Raw genomic sequence first — 19968 nt, 5'->3', positions numbered from 1 at the left:
TTATATTTCCTCCTGTACTGAATAATCATGTGAGTCATTGAAATGAGATCTGTTTGATAATTAACACGTTGCTTGGTAGACTTGGTGGCAGCAGCTTCCTTTATACTCATCACTTAGTTTTGTAGTTGAGTCATAGATTAGAATGCTGATTGTCATGAAATGTTTTGAGTTTAATTATTAACTGATAGACTTTCTGCCCCTCCTCCTTCAGGTTAAATGATTAGAAAAATTAGGACAAAGTAACAAGTGAGCCAGTTTAGAAACAGGCATCATATGGTATGTTTAATATTTTCCAGGTTATACAAGTCAATACCCTTTTTTAAAGTACAGAAAACAAGACTTTATGTTTATGATGCCATTGCTATCTTTTATATTGTGGAAAATAATTTTTAGGCAGTTTTGTAGAGCTCTTAGGTATTGTCAATCTTGCAGGATATCTTTGAAACCTGATGCTTGGATGTTTAAAGATGTATTAAAGAACAGTAAGTATAGTGGTGCGTGTTTGTTATCCCAGCACTCAGAAGGTAGAGGCAAGGTTGCTGTCAAGTTCCAGGCCATCCAGGTCTAAATAGTGAGACTCTCAAAAACAGACAAACAAACAAACAAACAAACAGAAAGCCACCTCCACACCCCCACACACAGTTCAAGAGATCAAAAGGTTGCAGCTCTGCATTCTGAGGTAAAGGAGAGAGCTATGGATATAGATATTGATCTGTCACATATTTAGTTTTCCCTGAGAAGATGTAGTCTCACTAACTTACTTTCTACTTGATTTTTTTTTTCTTTAGAAGAGGAAGATGGAGTATGGGAGAATGGCCTTTCCTATGAATGCCGTACTTTGCTTTTCAAAGCAGTTCACAATCTGTTGGAGCGATGTTTGATGAACCGAAACTTTGTACGAATTGGCAAGTGGTTTGTGAAGCCATATGAGAAAGATGAAAAACCTATAAATAAAAGGTAAGCTGTCTTATTTTCCTCTTTTGGTAGTTGATGTTTGTTAATTTTATGAGATCAATAGTTAATATATTTTACAAAACATATTCAGAAGTTAATGTTGGCAGAGTACTATAGGTATTTCTGTCCTTCTCCCTTTATACATGTAAGACGTTTCTTGCAATGGGAATGAGCTGTATATACGTTATTGAGAGGGGGTTGTTTTTTGAGTAGTGTCTCACCTTGTCGACCTGACTGGCTTGGAACTTGGTTTGTAGACTAGGCTGACCTTGAACTCCTGATGTCTGATTGTGTTTTGTGTAGGGTTGAGCTATTTAATTTTTAAAGATTTATTTTTGTTTTGCATGTATGTGTAAATGTCTTGAACATATGTATAGCATGTGAGTGCCTGATGTCTGAGGAGGCCAGAAGAGGGTTTTGTATCCTTTAGAACTGGAGTTAGACATGGTTGTAAGCTGCCAGGTGGGAGGTGGGGATGGAACCCAGGTCCTCTGCAAGAACAGCTAAGTTCTTAACTGCTGAGCCGTCTCCAGCCCCTAATTCCCCAATCTTAAGTGGCTTTAACTAAAGTAAATTGGTGTTCTGCATAAGATGTGTTTAATTTTAGAGAAGTTAATTTTCTTGAGCTTTAAATTAGATTTATGACACAAAAATAAAAAGTTGCAGATAGAGGTACATAGAGTTTTAGGGCAAGTATCTTTCTTCTCTCTCTCTCTCTCTCTCTCTCTCTCTCTCTCTCTCTCTCTCTCTCTCTCGTCTACTGTTTAGTGTAGCCTTAGGTATCTTGTAACTCATTGTGTAGATCAGGTTGGCCTCTTGGTCACAGAGACTCACCTGCTTCTGCCTCCCAAGTGCTGGGGTTAAAGTAGTGTGATACCACTGCCTGACCAGATTTGTTTTTAATGGAAAAAATATGTTTTTAGTTTTTTAAGATAATTGTATCATTTTTCCTTCTCTTTTCTCTCTCTAGCTCCCCCTACCCTTATTCTCTCTTTAAATTTATGGACTGTTTTTCTTTAGTTGTTGTTGTGTATGTAAAACTCTGGGCATGGTTTGGAGTGGGTCTATTACCACAGCACTGTGGGGAGGTGGAACTAGATTCTTTCTTGTGTCTTCCTGTCTCCCCATCTCTTTTGTGGTAATAGAGATCAAATACATGCCAGGCCAGTGCTCTCCCCACTGAGTTGTTTTTCTAGCATTTAGTTGTATTTTTATTTTGAGGCTACCTTTCTAAGTTGCCCAAGTTGGCTTCAAACTTGTAATCTTCCTGTGTCGTCAGCCTCTGGAGTAGTTGGGATTGTGGCGTACTACATGGTACGTCCAGGGAGATACTCATTTTCTAATCTTCTGGACATAGACACAGTTAATTTGTCTACTAGTTACTAGGGACTGAAAGACAAGAAATGGAGTCACCTTCTAGTGCATTGAGGATAGGTATAAAGAACCTTTCAATTTATGAGTAATTAACCATTGAATCAAATTAGTCTTTAGATAATTGTATAAAAGAACATCTAATATTTTATCTTAAATAGTTGAGGGGTTGTTATGCAGTACATGGGTTCTGTGCTGGTCACTAGGTTTGCTAGTAAGATTATAAGCAAATTGGATGGTATAAGAACGAGTGACTCGCGATGCTTGATGGTATATCCAAGTAAGACTGTCTTGAGAAGAGCATTGCGAGTTTGTATTTTGTTAAACATCTTGTCATGTTGAATCTATTATAGCCATTCTGCTGATTGGGCAGTTAAGTTTGTATATTTGGCAAGATTTTTTGTTTTTTCTTTTGAGCCAGTTCTCATTGTGTTGACCATTGATTCCTGGTGCAGTTGATCTTCCTACCTTGCCTTTCTACTAGTTGGTATTATAGATAGATTCTACTGTACTGGTTAACATTTATTTTTAAATTATTACATTTATCCATTCATTCCACCCCCCACCCCCCCGTGTGTATATGTTTATGCTTGTATTAGATGCATGAGTGGCTTTCATGTGCCCATCTGTGAAGGTCAGTGGATGTCTTTTAGAAGTTTGTTATCTTCTGTTATGTGGCTCCTGGGAACAGAGCTTATTGTCATATTTGGTGGCAAGTATCTTTACCCATTTGGCCAGTCTCCCCAGCCCCTCACTTAGCAAGTTTTAAATGTGTCTAGGAAGATATACAGGGTAGAATTACATTGGTCTACAACTCTTTTTTGAGACAACTGATATCTTACAGAGTATATTGACATAGGAGATTTTGCTAAGTAGCAGATGATATTATATACAATATTATAAAATTTGTAGCTCAGACTGGCCTGGAATAACTGCAGCCTAGACTAACCTAGAACTTGAGGTGCTCCTTATGCCTCAGTGTTCAGAATATTGGGCTTACAGGCAGGATTTACCACATCTGGCTAGTATTTGATTTTAATATATACTATAATCTTATCCTTTACATTCAGTTATAGATATGTAACTTTTTTCAAAAACAATATTGCTAATTTTGTTAGTAGTCTTTGACATTTTTATTCTATATATATTAGTTATCTGTAGCCCCTATTTTAAAAGGCAATGTATTTTACAAAACCTATACATGTGAGCATGCATATACATGTAAGCATGCATATATATACACAGAGAGACATCTATAAATACAGGATAAAAAAATTCATGATAGATATAACAAAAAAGAGATAGGATCAAGAATGTGGTTCAGCGTGTTCTTGTGTCCTGGGAAAGAACCTGATCCACAAAGATTAAGATGTTCTTGGTTTTTGTTTTGTGGGGAAGAGGAGAGGAATACCTCAAGCATTTGTGATATATTGTTGTAATTAGAATATTAGAGCTGAGCATGGTGGCACATGTCTGTCTGTAATTCCAGCACTTCAGAGACTGAAGCTGCAAGTTCAAGATCAACCCAGACTACATAGTGAGTCTTACCGCACCACAACCGCCCCTTACCCCTCAAAAAGAAAGAAAAGGAAAGAACATTAGGGTGAAATATTGAAATAATGATGCTTTTTCCCCCTGAAGGTGTTTTACGTCTGTACTGTTTACTGTAATAGCCACTAGCTTGCTGCTATTTAAATCCAATACATTGAAATTAAGATAAAAAAATTACTTCTTCAGTTTCATAAGCTACACTTATTTTATATAATGGCTGTTGTTTTGTATAATAACGGTTCAGAGATGGGGCATTCCTATCATTGTAGAAACTTCTTTTGGATGATGTTGCCTTTATAACTAACAGTGCTTTTAGTGTTTTATACAAGCAGTTGGTCAAGTGTTTTTGTTTTTTTTTTTAATCAGTAGGCAGAAGAATATGCTTATATGCTTTAAATTCCATAATAAAACTGTTTACTCCTACATGGTGGCTTCTGCATTATCTCCTGATCTCCAAAATTAACTAAAAATAAGCACCATGATATGTAAATTTCTCCTGGAAAGGAACTGGGAGCAGTTAGTAGGTTTAGGATGATCTTTGTTCCTTGGCTATCTTACTACCTCTGAACAGGTGAAGGTAAGAGGCATTGCTATGCGTTGTTCTTGTTTGTTCAGAGGGGATCGTGCTTATGTAGCCTAGCCTGGCCTTGACCTGGGCTGTAGGCATGCATTACTATGTCTCCTTTACAAGTATGTTTCTTTTCTTTGTATCTCTTGAGTAGCATAAAGAAATAAGATGAACTTGAGCCACATGCATAGTGTAAAATTTCTGTTACACTGTTTTTTTGTTTTTGTTTGTTTGTTTTGTTTTGTTTTTCCAGACAGGGATTCTCTGTGTAGCCCTGGCTGACCTGGAACTCACTTTGTAGACCAGGCTGGCTTCGAACTCAGAAATCCGCCTGCCTCTGCCTCCAGAGTGAGTGCTGGGATTAAAGGCGTGCACCACCACACCCAGCTGAAATATTCTTAAAATTAGTTTCACCTGATTTGGGCTTTAATTTATTTTACTCAGCATGCGTGCACCTGTCAAACACATCACCAAGCTCAGTTAACAGTGTAACAGAGCCGGGCAGTGGTGGTGCACGCCTTTAATCCCAGCACTCACTCCGGAGGCAGAGGCAGGCGGATTTCTGAGTTCAAGGCCAGCCTGGTCTACAAAGTGAGTTCCAGGACAGCCAGGGCTACACAGAGAAAAAGCAAAAAAAAAAAAAAAAAAAAAAAAGTTTTACTTAGTTTGGTACACATGAAATACGTTTTAGAGTGTAAGTCTACCACCTCTGAGATAGTTTACATTTGTTGTATGTGAGGCCTTTGAAATCTAGTGTGTATTTTACCCTCAGAGCACATCATGATTTGGATTGGCCATAGTCCAAATGATTATAATTACACGGTGATTGTTTAACAACTAGATTCTAGGGCTCTAAACTTAGCTTGTTAGTGTTAGTTGCTTATTGCTGATCTCTTCCTGGAACAAATTTTGTTCTAAGTTGTGTGTGGTAGAGTCCCAAAGGTTCCTGTGCCAAAGCATCCACTGTTGCCCAGTTAGGCTTTGTTACTTCAGACTGTCCATTTCCCACTTGCAGGGTGGTATAATAGCTATACCTTGATGTGTTTTGTTAGTTCTTAAATCATTAGGATTTGTATAGCTTTTAACATTTTCATCTTTTCCTGAACTATTTTGAGAAGAATTAAGTCCTAAGAATGACTTTCACCCTTTTCACTTTTTTTCCTTACTGCTATTTTCTACTACAGTTCTTAGTATTGACTCAAACAATCTTTTTTCATGATTGTTTTTAGATGCTAAAGAGTCTTTTTTTTTTCTGAAATGAGGCAGAAAGTAAGGGGGCATTGCCTAAGTAGGACTGATAAGGCACTGTTCAGAGTTAAGAGTTTACCATAAATGACTGCAGATCTTAAAACAACCCATCAACTTTATACAGAATGAAATGTAAAGCACATAGCAGTTCAGTGACTCCTTCCCACAGCACTACACAGGACTAAGGGCTGGAGTTGATTACTGGGACATGAAATACAAGAGAACTTCTAAGCCCTATTATTAGGCAGATGTATATTTCATACACTTACATCTTTTTAAAGAGTAGTAGTGAGTAGTAAAAGCAGAGAATAGCGAAAGTATTAAAGATTTCAAACTTTATAGAGTAATTGTTTTCTAAAGATTCTTTACTATATAATCTTCATTAACGTGTTCACTAAATGTATAGAAGTAATAGAAGATTCAGTGATAACATGCTTTGGGATTTTAAAATAGATACTTTGTTCATGGAGATATATTAAGAATGTTGGACATTGCTGATTCACGGTAGCTTGCAAAGTTGTCTGAGTATGGAAATGACCTAGAGAATGTCCACAGATTATTGATAATAGGATTGGTGCTGTAGTTAGTGGAGAACTTGCCTAAGCACGAAGCCCTGAGTTCAGTCTGTAGTACCCCCTGCATTTGGGAGATGGAGGCAGGAGGACTAGAAGTTTATGGTTGATTACATGGTTAGTTTGAGGTCAGCCTGTGCTGCATGAGCTCCTGTAATCAATCAGTTAATCAATCAATCAATCAAATTATTGCTGGTGCTGATGTCTTAACCTGAGCCTGTTACATGGGTGAACCTTAATGTATAAATTTGAAAGTTATTAGCTGGGCATAGTGAATGTGGCTTTCCCAGCCCCTAGGAAGCAGAGGAAGGTGAATTTCTGTGAGTTTGAGGCCAGCCTGGTCTACAGGGAGAGTTCCATTACACCAGAGCTATAGAGTGAGAGTTTGCCTCAAAACCAAAACAAAGAAATAAACTATAAATAAATAAATAAATTGGAAAAATAAAATTAAAAAGTAGAAAACTATTGAATTCATGGAATAAAATTAATCTGGGAATTTAAAATAACTAGGTTTAAAATATTATAAAAAAACATGTAACAAAATGAATCATTTTTGCCTTTTTTCCAGTATTTCAGTGGTATTAAGGAAATTGACATGGTGGTACAATTGACATCTTCTACCCTTTGGTCCATGGCAAACAACTTTTCTGCTTTTTGTTTTTGTTTTTTCCCTCGAGGTTTGTTTCCTTCCTTCCTTCCTTCCATTAGATATATTTATTTTATTTATATGAGCACACTGTAGCTATTTTCAGACACACCAGAAGAGGGCATTGGATCCCATTACAGATGGTTGTGAGCCACCACGTGGTTGTTGGGAATTGAACTCAGGACCTCTGGAAGAGCAGTCAGTGCTCTTAACCCCTGAGCCATCCATCCCCTAACTTTTTTGTTTTTTAATGAGTGTTTTAAGCACCTCATATAAGTGAAAGTATATATTTGTTATTTTGTATCTGACTTATTTCACTTGGCATACCTTCAAGTTTTATCCACATTGTAGCATGTGGGAGGTTTTCTTTTTTTTTTTTTTTCCTTTAAGACTAAACAATAACCCATTGTTCATGTCCTGTATTGTGTACTTGCTCATTGACTGGCATCTGAGTCACTTCTAGTTTTGACTGTTTGTTGTAAACACTAGTGTGCTTTCCTCAGGTCCCTGTTTGTCATTCTTGTGGTTACACACTCAGAAGCCAAATTGCTGTATTTTATGATAATTTTAATTTAATTATCTGAAAAATTGCCATACTATTTCTCATTGTGGCTACAGTGTTTGACATTTTCATTGGCAATATTAGAGTTTCAGTCTCACTGCATCCTTAACAATGCTTGTTATTTACTGGTTATTTGTTAAGTAACCATTTTTGTTGGTGTGAAGTGTTATCTTCTGTTTCTGATGTGTAGTTCCTTAATTACTATGGCTATTGAGCATAGTTTCTTATTGGCTGCTTATATATTGTCTCTGGAAAAATACCCAACTCTGTCAAATTTTAATTGTTAGGATTAGTATGTTTTGCTTTTTGTGAGTCAGTACTTTGATTTTGAGATGTATACATGTGTGCTTGTGTATGTGTAGAATCAGTAGATTAATCTTGGAGATCAAAACCAGGATTCACATGTGCTAGACTACTGCTGTACTACTGGGCCGCATCCCTAGCTCTAAGCTTTTGATTTTAAAATAGGTCATAGCTTGTGGTGTGGTGGCGCATGCCTTGAATGCCAACACTAGGGAGGCAGAGGTAGGCAGATCTCTCTGAGTTGAAGCTCAGTCTGGTTTACATAATGAGTTCCAAGGCAGCAAGGACTACATAGACCCTGTTTCAAAAATAAAAACAAACAACTACAACAACAAAACGAAGTCATAGAACTCTCTTTGGGCCTCAAATTCTCTACCAGCAAAATGGAAGATTGTTATTTCTATAGCTTCCTAACACAAATGCTGAGAACAGATCATTTGCTCCATAGCACTCCACACACAAGCATGTGCATGCATTTATGGAGGCACACATCTGTTATCCTGTGATCTTGGTACTTCAGAAAAGCAGAAGATCTCAACTTTGAGGCCAGCCTACAGGACAAGTTCAGTGCTAGTCTGAGCTACATACATTATGAGACCTTGCTCCAAAGCAAGCAAGCAAGCAAGCAAGCAGAAACCTTGTTACTAGAAGAGCTGACTTTCATGTTTTGCTTCTTTGAGATCACTGTGTACCAGGCTGCCTTTTATTCCTCTGCTTCCTTCTCCCTAAGTACTGCGATGTCTAGCCCTAATGGAGCTAACTCTTGGAACTTGAGTATGTCTTCATCATCATCATCATCTTCTTCCTCCTCTTCTTCCTTCCATTTTAGAAAATAATCTTTTAGGGGGCCTGTGAGGTAACTTAGCAGGTAAAGGCACTTGGCCACCAAGCTCGATGACCTGAGTTTGATCCCCAGAATGCATGTGGTAGAAGGAAAAACTGACAGACACCTACAAGTTGTCCTCTGACTTCTACAAGTATACCATGGCATGTTCATAGAACATATACACATACGACATATATAAAACTCTGTAATATAGCTGAGGATTGTTTCTGTGACATAGTTGTTGAGGATTTACCTCTGATTTTTGCCTCATTGATAAATAGTGTAAACGTCTTAGAAAACAAACAGCAGTCTTTAGAGTAGCTAACAGTGTAAGTTCCTTTGCTTGTCATTGTAGTTAAAGACATTTGTTAACTTTTCCTTAGCGCTAATTGTAGGTGCCTCATGGGAGTATACTGTAAATGATAACATTTCTCTCTGAAAGAAGCCATTCTGAGTTTAGTATGCAAGTGCTAACCTACAGTTCTCTGTACTGTAATATTCTTGACTAGAATATTGCTTTCAATATAAGAATCTTAAAAATATGAGTCCTATTTTAGATCACTTCTCCCCAATATCATACACCAGCTTGGCTTGTAAATCATACTGTATGGAAGTATGAAGAGTATCTTGGGGTCATTTGCTAGCAGTATGGTAAGGGCGGTGTTCCTTGCTGGAACTAAGAACTGCTCATACACAGGGTATTGTTGATAGGCACCGTGCTGCATGACTTTAGAATATTAGCTTTGCATGGTAGCTAGTTTATTACTTTATATCAGAAAGCCAGTGTTTTTTAATTTTTTTAAAAATTAAATGGGGCCGGGAGTGGTGGCGCACGCCTTTGATCCCAGCACTCGGGAGGCAGAGGCAGGGGGATTTCTGAGTTCGAGGCCAGCCTGGTCTATAAAGTGAGTTCCAGGACAGCAAGGGCTATACAGAGAAACCCTGTCTCAAAAAACCAAAACCAAACCAAACCAAACCAAAACCCAAAACAACAAAAAAAAGTTAAACGGGGACAGAGAGATGGCTCAACAGTTAAAGGCACTTGCCATCAAGCCTAATGATTTGAGTTTGGTCTTAGAGACTAATGTGGAAGAGGAGAACTTACATCTCCTAGTTGTCCTCTGACCCCTATAAGCACATATACACCACACACAAATAAAATAAAATTTAATTTAAAAGTTTACATTAAATAAAATGTAATTTAAAAAGAGAGTTAAGGCTGGGCAGGTGGATGGATTTCTGAGTTCAAGGCCAGCCTGGTCTACAGAGTGAGTTCCAAGACAACCAGGACTATACAGAGAAACCCTGTCTGGAAAAACAGAGAGAGAGAGAGAGAGAGAGAGAGAGAGAGAGAGAGAGAGAGAGAGAGAGAGAGAGAGAGAGAGAGAGAGAGAGAGAGAGAGAGAGAGAGAGAAGAGTTAAATGGCCATATGCTTGTTGCATATAGGTTGTTTGAGAGGTTGGCCTTCATGCTTTCTTTTTATTTTGTATTGAGAAGTGAGACACGATGCCCACATTAAGAATTGTTTCACCCTTGGTGACACAATTAGAGCCTCTTTATGTTGAAGATTCCTGACTTTGGCTTGTGTGGACACGCACATGTGCTAGTACACATGCACTCACATACACAGTGTTACTGTGAAGTTACCAAGTATAGGGTTTTTGTTTTTGTTTCTGATTTTTGTTTTTGTTTTTCCAGACAGGGTTTCTCTGTGTAGCTCTGGCTGTCCTGCAACTCACTCTGTAGACCAGGCTGGCCTCGAACTCAGAAATCCGCCTGCCTCTGCCTCCCGAGTGCTGGGATTAAAGGCATGCAGCCACCACTGCCTGGCCTCCAAATACAGTTTTTATAAAGGAAAAGGAGGTGGTGAGGAATGGGAACCAATAATGAAAATTTACACTAATATTAAATTTAAAGTTCTTTTCCAGGTATTTATAAATTGGCAGGGAATTAAAGGAATTTTGAGTTGACTAGGGTGTGGAGACAAGTGTGTGGCAAATAAAGGAGGATTTGTGGGTTAAGTATCATGGTTTACAAGGTTTGGCGAGGATCAGATTCTGAAGGTATTAATGTGCTATGTTAATGCTTTTGGATTTAGTCCTGAACATTTTAGGGAACCAGTGATGATTCTAGGCTTCCCACTTACATGATCATGATTAGATTTTAGGAAGATCCCCAGCAGCACTGTGAAGCAAGGAGATAATGTAGGAGATTCTGATAATTTCTCCCTAAAAGACAGAGTTGGATGTAGTGGTACACCCCTGCAATCCCAACACTTAGGCTAAGTAAGACAAAAGGTTCCAGAATTTGAGCCAGCCTTGGTTACATAGCATTTCTAGGCCACTCTGGGATGCATAGTAAAACATTATAAAGAACAAAAAAGTATACTCATCAGGTAATAACACCCCCCCAAAAGACATGTAGGTCTATAAATTACAAATATGCAGAGTTGAATCTGTAGGAATTGGTAGAAACAGGGAATGATGGAACAAAGAAAAATTTAAGATTATATTATATTTATGGTTTAGAGTATTATGGAGCATAGATTTGAAAATAGACTTGAATGGCTAGTTATAAATAAGTTCAGATACTGACTTTATTCTATAGTATTTAGTTTGTATCAGTGCACAGATTGCTTTGTGTCAAAGATTTACAGCAAACACAGTATAAAGACAAATTTTTCTTTCACTAATGGTCACCTTCTGGTGTGTCCTTTAGCAAAAACACCCCCCCCCCAAAGAGCAATTAGAAACAGTATAGATTTGTTAGTGAAGTACGTACTTAGAAGATTGTTTGAACAGAGTCCCAAAGAAGGTGACTTTAGAGGGTTCAAGAAAAAGACAAACACTGAGGGTACGAACGCAGTCCTGATTAAGGAAACTCGAAGACTGGACCCACAGAGGTGATATGGGAGAACTGATGACTCTTGAAGGGAGGTGGATGGCTGTCACCATGGGATATGGGAACAACCTGGGGATCAGATCCAGGCTCTGCTCTCCTTTTAGGAATGAAAATTCCATTTTCAGTGCAGAGTTCTTCATTTTAAGGCATTCTTGTAACATCCTATACTTGCTTTTTGTCTCATAGCACCTAACATCACTAAGTTCATGCCTTAGTACAGTGCTTAACAGAAAATATTAGTTGGATGAAGGAATAACATTTGCACTCACTTATAAGGTTCATATGTACTGCATATGGGTGTGAATGCAGCACTGTTTAATGTAGAGTTGTAGTAAGAGTCTGTGTGTGTGCGCGCGCGTATTTAATTATTTTTAAACATCGTTTGGGGATAGGCTTGTGCTTAGTTTGTTCTTGACAGCACAGGTGCCTTACTGTTGCTAGGACACTGGATAGCAGCAGTGCTGGATAACCAATAACATTGAGTGTTTGCTTTAGATGAGCACTAGCAATGGATGTTTTGGAGGTGAACAGCTGTCAGAGCTATTAAATTTCTTTACATATCTTGGCTTTATGACTGAGGTTATACTCCTTTATCATAGTATCTGTATATAATCTTCATAATTCCTCAGCTAAAACCTATTCCAATAGAGCAAGCATTGTAATCAGAGGAAAACAAGTTTAACTGTTAATCCTGGAGAGATTGCCGAGTGGTTAAGAGCACTAACTGCTTTTCCAGAAGACCCGGGGTCAATTCCTATACCATCTGGCAGCTCACAACTGTCTGTAACTCTGGTTTCAGGGGAATCAGATGCCCACTTTTGGCCTCTTAGGGCACTGCATACATGTGATACACATATGTAGGCAAAATATACATAAAATAAAATAAATAAATCTTTTAAAAGCTTGTTTAAATGTTGTATCTTGGATCAGATCCTTCATCAGCAAAAAAAAAAAAGCTCAAGTGGTTAATCCAGATAATGACTAGTTCAGATCAGAGCCTTAGAAATAGAGTGTGTCTTCTGAAAACTACTAATAGATTGGGGACCTCCTATAGTGTCTCTTTATTTTTTAATACATTTTAAATTATTCTGATATGTATGTGATTACTTGTACAAAAACTAAGCTGAGCATGGTGGCACATCAGTGTAATCGCAGGACTTGGGAGGCAGAAAGCAGAGATTTGGGAGTTTGGGGCAAGTCGAGACTATTACGACCTATTTCAAAAAACGGCAGAAATAGTCACAAAACATAAGCACAGCAAACTTGCTAGGTAAGAAAGATGTAGTGATCAATAACTAATCAATAGAATTCACAATTTCAGAAAAGTTGAAAAAAATTGTAATATAAATAGAACCTAATGGTATTATGAAAATTATTTCCAGTTCAAATACCTCAGTCCTATTTCTATAAGATGTCTGGTTTTATTTTTTCGCTTCTTGTTTAGTTCTTCTCATAATTAATGCCATAGCTCCAGAGAATCTTATAATTCTAGGCCTCAGTTTATAAATTTCAGACATTGTTTATTGTTAATTGCTAAAGACAAGATTAATTTGATGTCAGCTGCTTTGGCTTTGTATTGTGTTTATTAGTGAAACATCTAGACTAGTCAAGTGCAATAGTGAGGAAGGAATAAGAGAACAAAGTTGACCCTGTGACCCATGTGAGTAGTTGATGCAGTAACCCACCCACCCTCACACCAGCTTCTGTCAGGTACTTTAGTAACTTCCTTAACACTTTCAGGTTTTAGACATGTTGACCCCTACTATCTGGAATTCTCAGTTCTATTACTATCTACTTTAAAAAAAAAAAAATGGTTTTCAAGGCAGGGTTTCTGTGTAGCGCTGGCTGTCCTAGAACTTACTCCATAAACCTGGCCTTTATCTCACAGAGATAGATCCTACTGCTGGGGTCACAGGTGTGTGCCACCATTGGCTTTTCCATTTTATTACGATTTTTCTACTGGTTAGGTCTCTAGTATAACTTTTACTATGATTTAATTTCTTTATGCCTTTTCTTGAAAAATATTAAATAGGGCTAGTGTGTGTATATATGGTATGTGTATGTATTATATATTGGTTTGGAGTTGATTAATGGTCATTTAAGGAACTGGCTTTAAGATGGATGCTTAAGGCAGATGTGTGGAAAAAGATTCTTAGTGTATACTGCCCCAATCCCTTTTCTCCCTCTAGATTTTCTTACCCTTTAATTTAAAAATATATCTGCTGTCCTGAGAATGTATTTTCTAGGTTTTGACAAAATAAATAGGCCATCTCTCCTACCTAGCTCATGTGCCTCAGCCCTGAGAATTTATTTTCTAATTTGCTTTCTTGACTTATTTCTGTGGTTATGTAATAATTGCATATGTGGTATACCTAACTTATTTTAACTGGCTTCTTAAAGCTTACAGCTATCAACATTGCATTATGAATAGTGTTGTGAATACTTTATCTTTGCTGATATGAATATTTCTCTCCCCCTACAGATAATAAAGACTTCTGAGCTAATGTATTCATTTTTGTGGTATAACTTCTTAATAAAGCAAAGCATGTTGAGTTGGTAATGTAATTCATTTAGTAGAGTGCTTGGCTTTCATGCATGAGACCTCATGTTCCCAGGATCCAGAATCAGATAAACAAGGCATTGGTCACACATGCTTGCAATCCCAGCACTCAGGAGGTGGAGTTAGGATGATCAGAAATTCAAGGCCATCCTTGGCTAAATAGTGACTTTCCGAATAGCCTGAGATCTATGGACTTCTGTCTTAAAATAAAATGAAACATTAAAAACAAAGAAAATGATTTTATTCTATTTTTTTGCTATTAATCATCACTAAACTATAACTTTTCCTTCTTTATTAGTGAACACTTGTCCTGCTCTTTCACCTTTTTCTTGCATGGAGACAGCAATGTTTGCACCAGTGTGGAAATTAACCAACACCGACCTGTGTACCTTCTCAGTGAAGAGCATGTCACCCTCGCTCAGCAGTCTAATAGCCCATTTCAAGGTAGATTATTTTATTGCCATAGGCATTAGATTACTTATTCTCATTTCAGTATTGGAGATTAAAACTCTCATGTTAGCAATTATATTAGCAAGACAACAAAACTAGTGCCATTAGTGAAATTATTTAAAATTCCTATGAATCGGAATTTTAACATTTCTGTGTTTTCTCCTGATAGCATATTACATCATGGATATGTTAGTCATTTCAAGGTTTTGTATGTAAGCTGTGTTTAGCATAGCTACCCAGGGGAACTTTTAATGTCATTTATATCATGAATTGTTGACCTCAAGAGAAGTTGTTTTATAAGGTTGCTGATTGCTTTTTAAATACTGGAAGTATCTTCTTTAATTTTAAATGTAGAGTGTGTTTTAAAATTTATGTGGCAGTACTTCATAAATATTTAGATTTATTTATCTACATTTTCTTCAAGTTGCTTAGAGTCACAATAAATTGAATAAATATTCCCAGTTCATTTTGAAATATGATTATATTTTGATTTTGTGGTAGGCATATTTTAAACAATTTTCAAAATCTTAGCATTATATTTTATATTAAAATGTATAATAAATTTACTTTCTTGGAGTGATGATAATGGATTTCCTTTTTTATTAGTCTTACATCATTATAGCACTGTTTAGTATGATTTTAGTTGCTGTAAATCTTTACTTACTGGATATCTGCTTTGCTTTCCAGTTATCTTAAGTCCATTTGGACTAAATGGCACTCTCACAGGACAGGCCTTCAAGATGTCTGATTCAGCTACGAAAAAATTAATTGGTGAATGGAAACAGTTCTATCCTATTTCATGTGGTTTGAAGGAGATGTCTGAAGAAAAACAGGAAGATATGGATTGGGAAGATGATTCTTTGGCTGCAGTGGAAGTTCTTGTTGGTATGGATTCTGATATTAGTCTGAAGGGGAATCCTATGTATTTAGCTCTCTTGGCATTCAATACCAAACATTTACTTCTTGCTTATTTTCTCTGCACGTTACATAAGGGCTACAGCTTGGCTGTGATGACTGTATGTATGTTCTTCTTGTACAGTCCAGGTTAAAGAAGCCCCAGTGTCTGGGACACAGTGTTCTTAGGAAAACAAAGGAATGACAGCCTAATGATGAAAGTGCATTAAAGTTTCTGCTGAGATGAAAATGATCTAAAGGAATGGTACATTTGCTCCCAGTGAATTAGACAAGACTGGTTACCTGTCCGAGCCAGAGTTACTGGGACAGAGGAACACGCTCTGTTGTCTACATGTTAAAGAAGGGAACAAGATTATTTGTGAAGCAGTTATTATTTGGGGGCTAGAAAAATTGACAACCTGTATTATGTATAGTGCTTGAATATTTAATAAAACTTTCAGTAACAGAAAACATTCCTAAGTAACTTGTGGCATTGGTGTGTTCTCCACAAATCAGTTCTTTCCAGATTAGTTCCAGTTCATATGTCATGTTCCAGGTGCAGGCTAGGAAGGTGATCTGTTTCTGGGTATATTAATTACATAGCAGAGACAAGAAGTAAAAGAGGCTGCACCGATCCCTCTGAGCATAATTCACTCTATTAAGATGTGGCATACAGTCAAGCCTGATAGTGTAGAAAGACATGGAAGGCATGGACAATGTAATTCAGCAGATAATTGGAATTAGTATCTGTGATACTGTAGTTAAAGCAGTCTAATACAAATGTCTCATGTAAGGATTACCCTATGGGAGTTTTGGAGTTTTTATTAGGTTTTGCCCTGTAATGTAACCCAGGTTGGCCTTGGACTCAACACTCAACCCGTTCAACCTCCTGAGTCCTGGGGTCCGCTGTGCATGGCTTTTTTTAAAGAGTTGAAACTGTTCTCATTCATTTTCAGTAAATTCATGATCTATTATTGGAATAGTTATGACAGAAACAGCACAGATGTTTACTAGACTTTAAAACAGACAAGACAAAATGGCCCATGATCTTTTTTTTTTTTTTTTATGGTCCATGATCTTAAGTGTCCACATTACCTTTATTATATTTATAAATTAAAGTTTATAATGCAGTGCACATTGATCAACTGTACATACATAGATTTTTAAAACCCATCATTACAGTAGAAAATCTATAGCTTATTGAGTTAAAGTACTTGCTATACAAGTCTGAGGATGTGAATTTGGATTTCAAAATCTGCATGGAACCCAAATACAGTATTGTATTTATCTAATTCCAGCACTCCTATGGCAGGATGGGAGGCTGAGATAGGAGTAGACTTGCAAGCTCACAGACTAGTTAGTTAGCATGGCATATACAGTAGCCTGGAGAACTTGTCCTAAACTAGGTGGAAAGTGTAGACTGACACCTGAGTTTATCCTCTGCACCATAGCATGTGTATAGCTATGCTCAGAGACGGATACAATGATATTTTTATTTACATAAATATAACATTAGGGTAATTTTTACTGCAGTGCTTTTTAATGAAATTAATTCAACTCCTGCCACAATAGTAGCTGATTTGTGTTTTTTCCCTTGTTTTTGTCCATTTTGTTTTCAGCGGGTGTTCGGATGATCTACCCAGCATGCTTTGTGCTAGTCCCTCAGTCAGACATTCCTGCTCCTAGCTCTGTGGGAGCTTCTCACTGTTCAGCTTCTTGTTTGGGTATCCATCAAGTGCCTGCTTCCACAAGAGATCCTGCTATGTCTTCAGTTACTCTCACTCCACCTACATCTCCTGAGGAAGTCCAAACAGGTATTAATTATACTAGCTGCTTCATCAATCAGCTCTGGCTACAAATCTGTTCTTTTGAGTACATCAGTACTTAGCAATTTTTATTTTGAAATTGTTAAAATTTACTAGAAAATTGAAAGTATAATGTAAAAAACTCATCTAAATTTATACTTAACTTTTCCTTTTTCATGTTCTGTGTATGTATACATTGATTCTAAATTGGTCTTTTCTGAACTATTAGAGAAAAAGCTGCAGACTTGGTACCTTATTATTCCTACATATTCATTGCATTTTCAGGATTAAGACCATTCTCATATATATGTACATAATACAAATACATGTGCACTCCACACACATTTTGTGTATGTGTGTTTGCCCATGATGCTGGTAATTAAACCCAGGACCTTATATATCTCTATTCAAGATATCTTGTATATCTTTGCTCTCTGCATTTAAAGAAAAAAAATTTGACCTCAGAATGTCACTAGAATTACAAAATAGAGCAAAGCATTCGAGGACTTAACAAAAACTCCAACTTGTTACTTTCAGTTTGCCTTTTACCTTTCTATAGCCTCTGTTTTTGTGTTTGTTTTCAGTTGATCCTCAGTCTGCACAGAAGTGGGTCAAATTTTCTTCAGTATCTGATGGCTTCAGCACTGACAGTACTAGCCATCATGGTGGGAAAATACCCAGAAAATTAGCAAATCATGTGGTGGATAGAGTCTGGCAAGAATGTAATATGAACAGATTACAGAACAAGTATGTATCTTTATTACTATTTGTCCATCTATCTACCCACCCACCCACCCACCCATCTATCCATCTGTCTATTTGTCTATCTTTCACTGTGTAGCTTTGGCTATCCTGGCACTCAGTATATAGCCGAGGCTGGTCTATCAAATTCACAATGCTTGTCCTCCCAAGTGCTGAGATGAAATGGATGCACCACCATTTTCAGTTGTATATTTATTTTGATATTTAAAACTTGCATGCTGCTTAATTAAGAGTATGGAATAAAAACAGAAAAATTAAATTTTAAAAATTAAAGATTAAGCTGGGTGGTGGCGGCACATGCATTTAATCCCAGGAATCAGGCGGCAGAGACAGAGGCATTCTCATCATCTTTGTGTTTGATGCCAGCCTGGTTTACAAACTGAGTCCAGGACAGCCAGGGCTACACAGAAACCCTGTCTTGAAGAAAAACCAAAAAATATAAACAAACAAACAAACAAACAAACAAACTTAAAGATGACATTCAGCTCTAATAGAAATATACTAAGGAATTTGTAACTCACACTTCAGGAGGAAGTATTCTGCTACATCCAGTGGCCTGTGTGAGGAAGAGACAGCCGATAAAATAGGATGCTGGGACTTCGTTGAAGCCACACAAAGAACAAGCTGCAGTTGTTTGAGGTAAGTTTATTTCCAATTGGTGATGCTTATGTGTATGTATATGTTATAATAATATTTGTTTGGGGTATTATGCAAATATGTAAGGATTTTTTTCCCCAAGGAGAAAATTGAGAAAAGATAGCCAGCAATTTCAAGCTGATTAGAGAAGTACAGAGAATTTATGGCATATTTTTTCCTTTATTTTTTCAGATGTGGGCTGTGTATCAGCTATAGATACACTTTTGGTGGTTGTTTTGAGGCTCTAACCACTTCTCTGGCTGACTTTGAACTTGAGATTTTCTTGTCTTAGCATTTAGAGTACTGGGATCACAGTCCTGGCCACCATCCTTGGGTCATACATCTCTGGAGGAACACATTCCTTACTTGGGTTATGTCTGAGAAATCTCCCCTGGGATTTTTATAGAAGAAATAGTTTTCAAATTTTTAAAATAGTAAATACATTGTTGAGTTTCGTGTAGCAGGTTGTTATTCTTGGGGAACTATCAGTGAGTTAACTAAAATAAGATTAAGAATTAATGATCTTACAGGAGACTTGACCAAAATATCAGCTTTCTAATTAACTGCATTTCTGAAGGTTTAGTAACAGAATGGTTTGACTTGGGATTCTTTGGGCAATTGGACTGATTTCATAATTTGAGACCTTTTTATAAGATTTGATTGTAAGGCTTTTGTCAAGTTTATTACTTTTTGGCGTATTAAAGGTAGATTATATGCTTTTACCACCACATAATAAATAATAGTGGTTTTGGTATCTGTTACCATACTTTGTGATTGGATATGTACCTATCCCTGTTTTCCCATGAAAATCATCTAAAGGAATGGAGTCCCAAGTTGTGGCCAAAGTTGTAGGTTTTTTTGTTTTGTTTTTGGTTTTTATACATTAACTGGGTTTACTTGAATATATTGACAGACTCTCAAGTGTTGTGGTGTGTTTTTATATACATTTAAGTTTTTACTTAGTTTTTTTGGGTTGAGCCATCTAATTTTTGAAAGGCAACACTTGAAAATTTGCCTCTGTTAGTAGATTAGAATAAGTATATGATACATTAACTAATATTTAACAGATTAAACTAGTTAACTACAGTTGTTCTTGAACATAATTTAAGAACAGAATTGACAACTTTTGTTTACTTGGTTAAATGTAGTTCACTCCCTGTTTTGTTGTATGGCCTATGAGCTGAAAATGAAAGGGCCTGGCTTGGTGGCACAGGCCTTTAATCCCAGGGGAGGCAGAGGCAGGCAGGTCTACAAAGCAAGTTGTAGGACAGCAAGGGCTGTTAGACAGAGAAACTTAAGCCGGGCGTGGTGGCGCACGCCTTTAGTCCCAGCACTTGGGAGGCAGAGGCAGGCGGATT

General features: G+C 37.1%; 1 protein-coding gene across 1 annotated transcript in view; it reads left to right on the top strand.

Moving 5' to 3' along the window:
- The window catches only part of Med13 (mediator complex subunit 13), a 90418-nt gene that overhangs the window by 10772 nt on the left and 59678 nt on the right, over positions 1 to 19968 (top strand). The window contains exons 3-8 of the mRNA XM_021176461.2: positions 789 to 957; positions 14362 to 14507; positions 15201 to 15398; positions 17027 to 17221; positions 17797 to 17959; positions 18503 to 18613. Of these exons, the coding sequence (XP_021032120.1) occupies positions 789 to 957; positions 14362 to 14507; positions 15201 to 15398; positions 17027 to 17221; positions 17797 to 17959; positions 18503 to 18613 (982 nt within the window). The remainder of the gene's footprint in view (positions 1 to 788; positions 958 to 14361; positions 14508 to 15200; positions 15399 to 17026; positions 17222 to 17796; positions 17960 to 18502; positions 18614 to 19968) is intronic.

This window comes from Mus caroli, chromosome 11 (assembly GCF_900094665.2).
Source record: "Mus caroli chromosome 11, CAROLI_EIJ_v1.1, whole genome shotgun sequence".
Lineage (NCBI taxonomy): Eukaryota > Metazoa > Chordata > Mammalia > Rodentia > Muridae > Mus > Mus caroli.
This window is presented reverse-complemented; position numbering and strand designations above follow the sequence as displayed.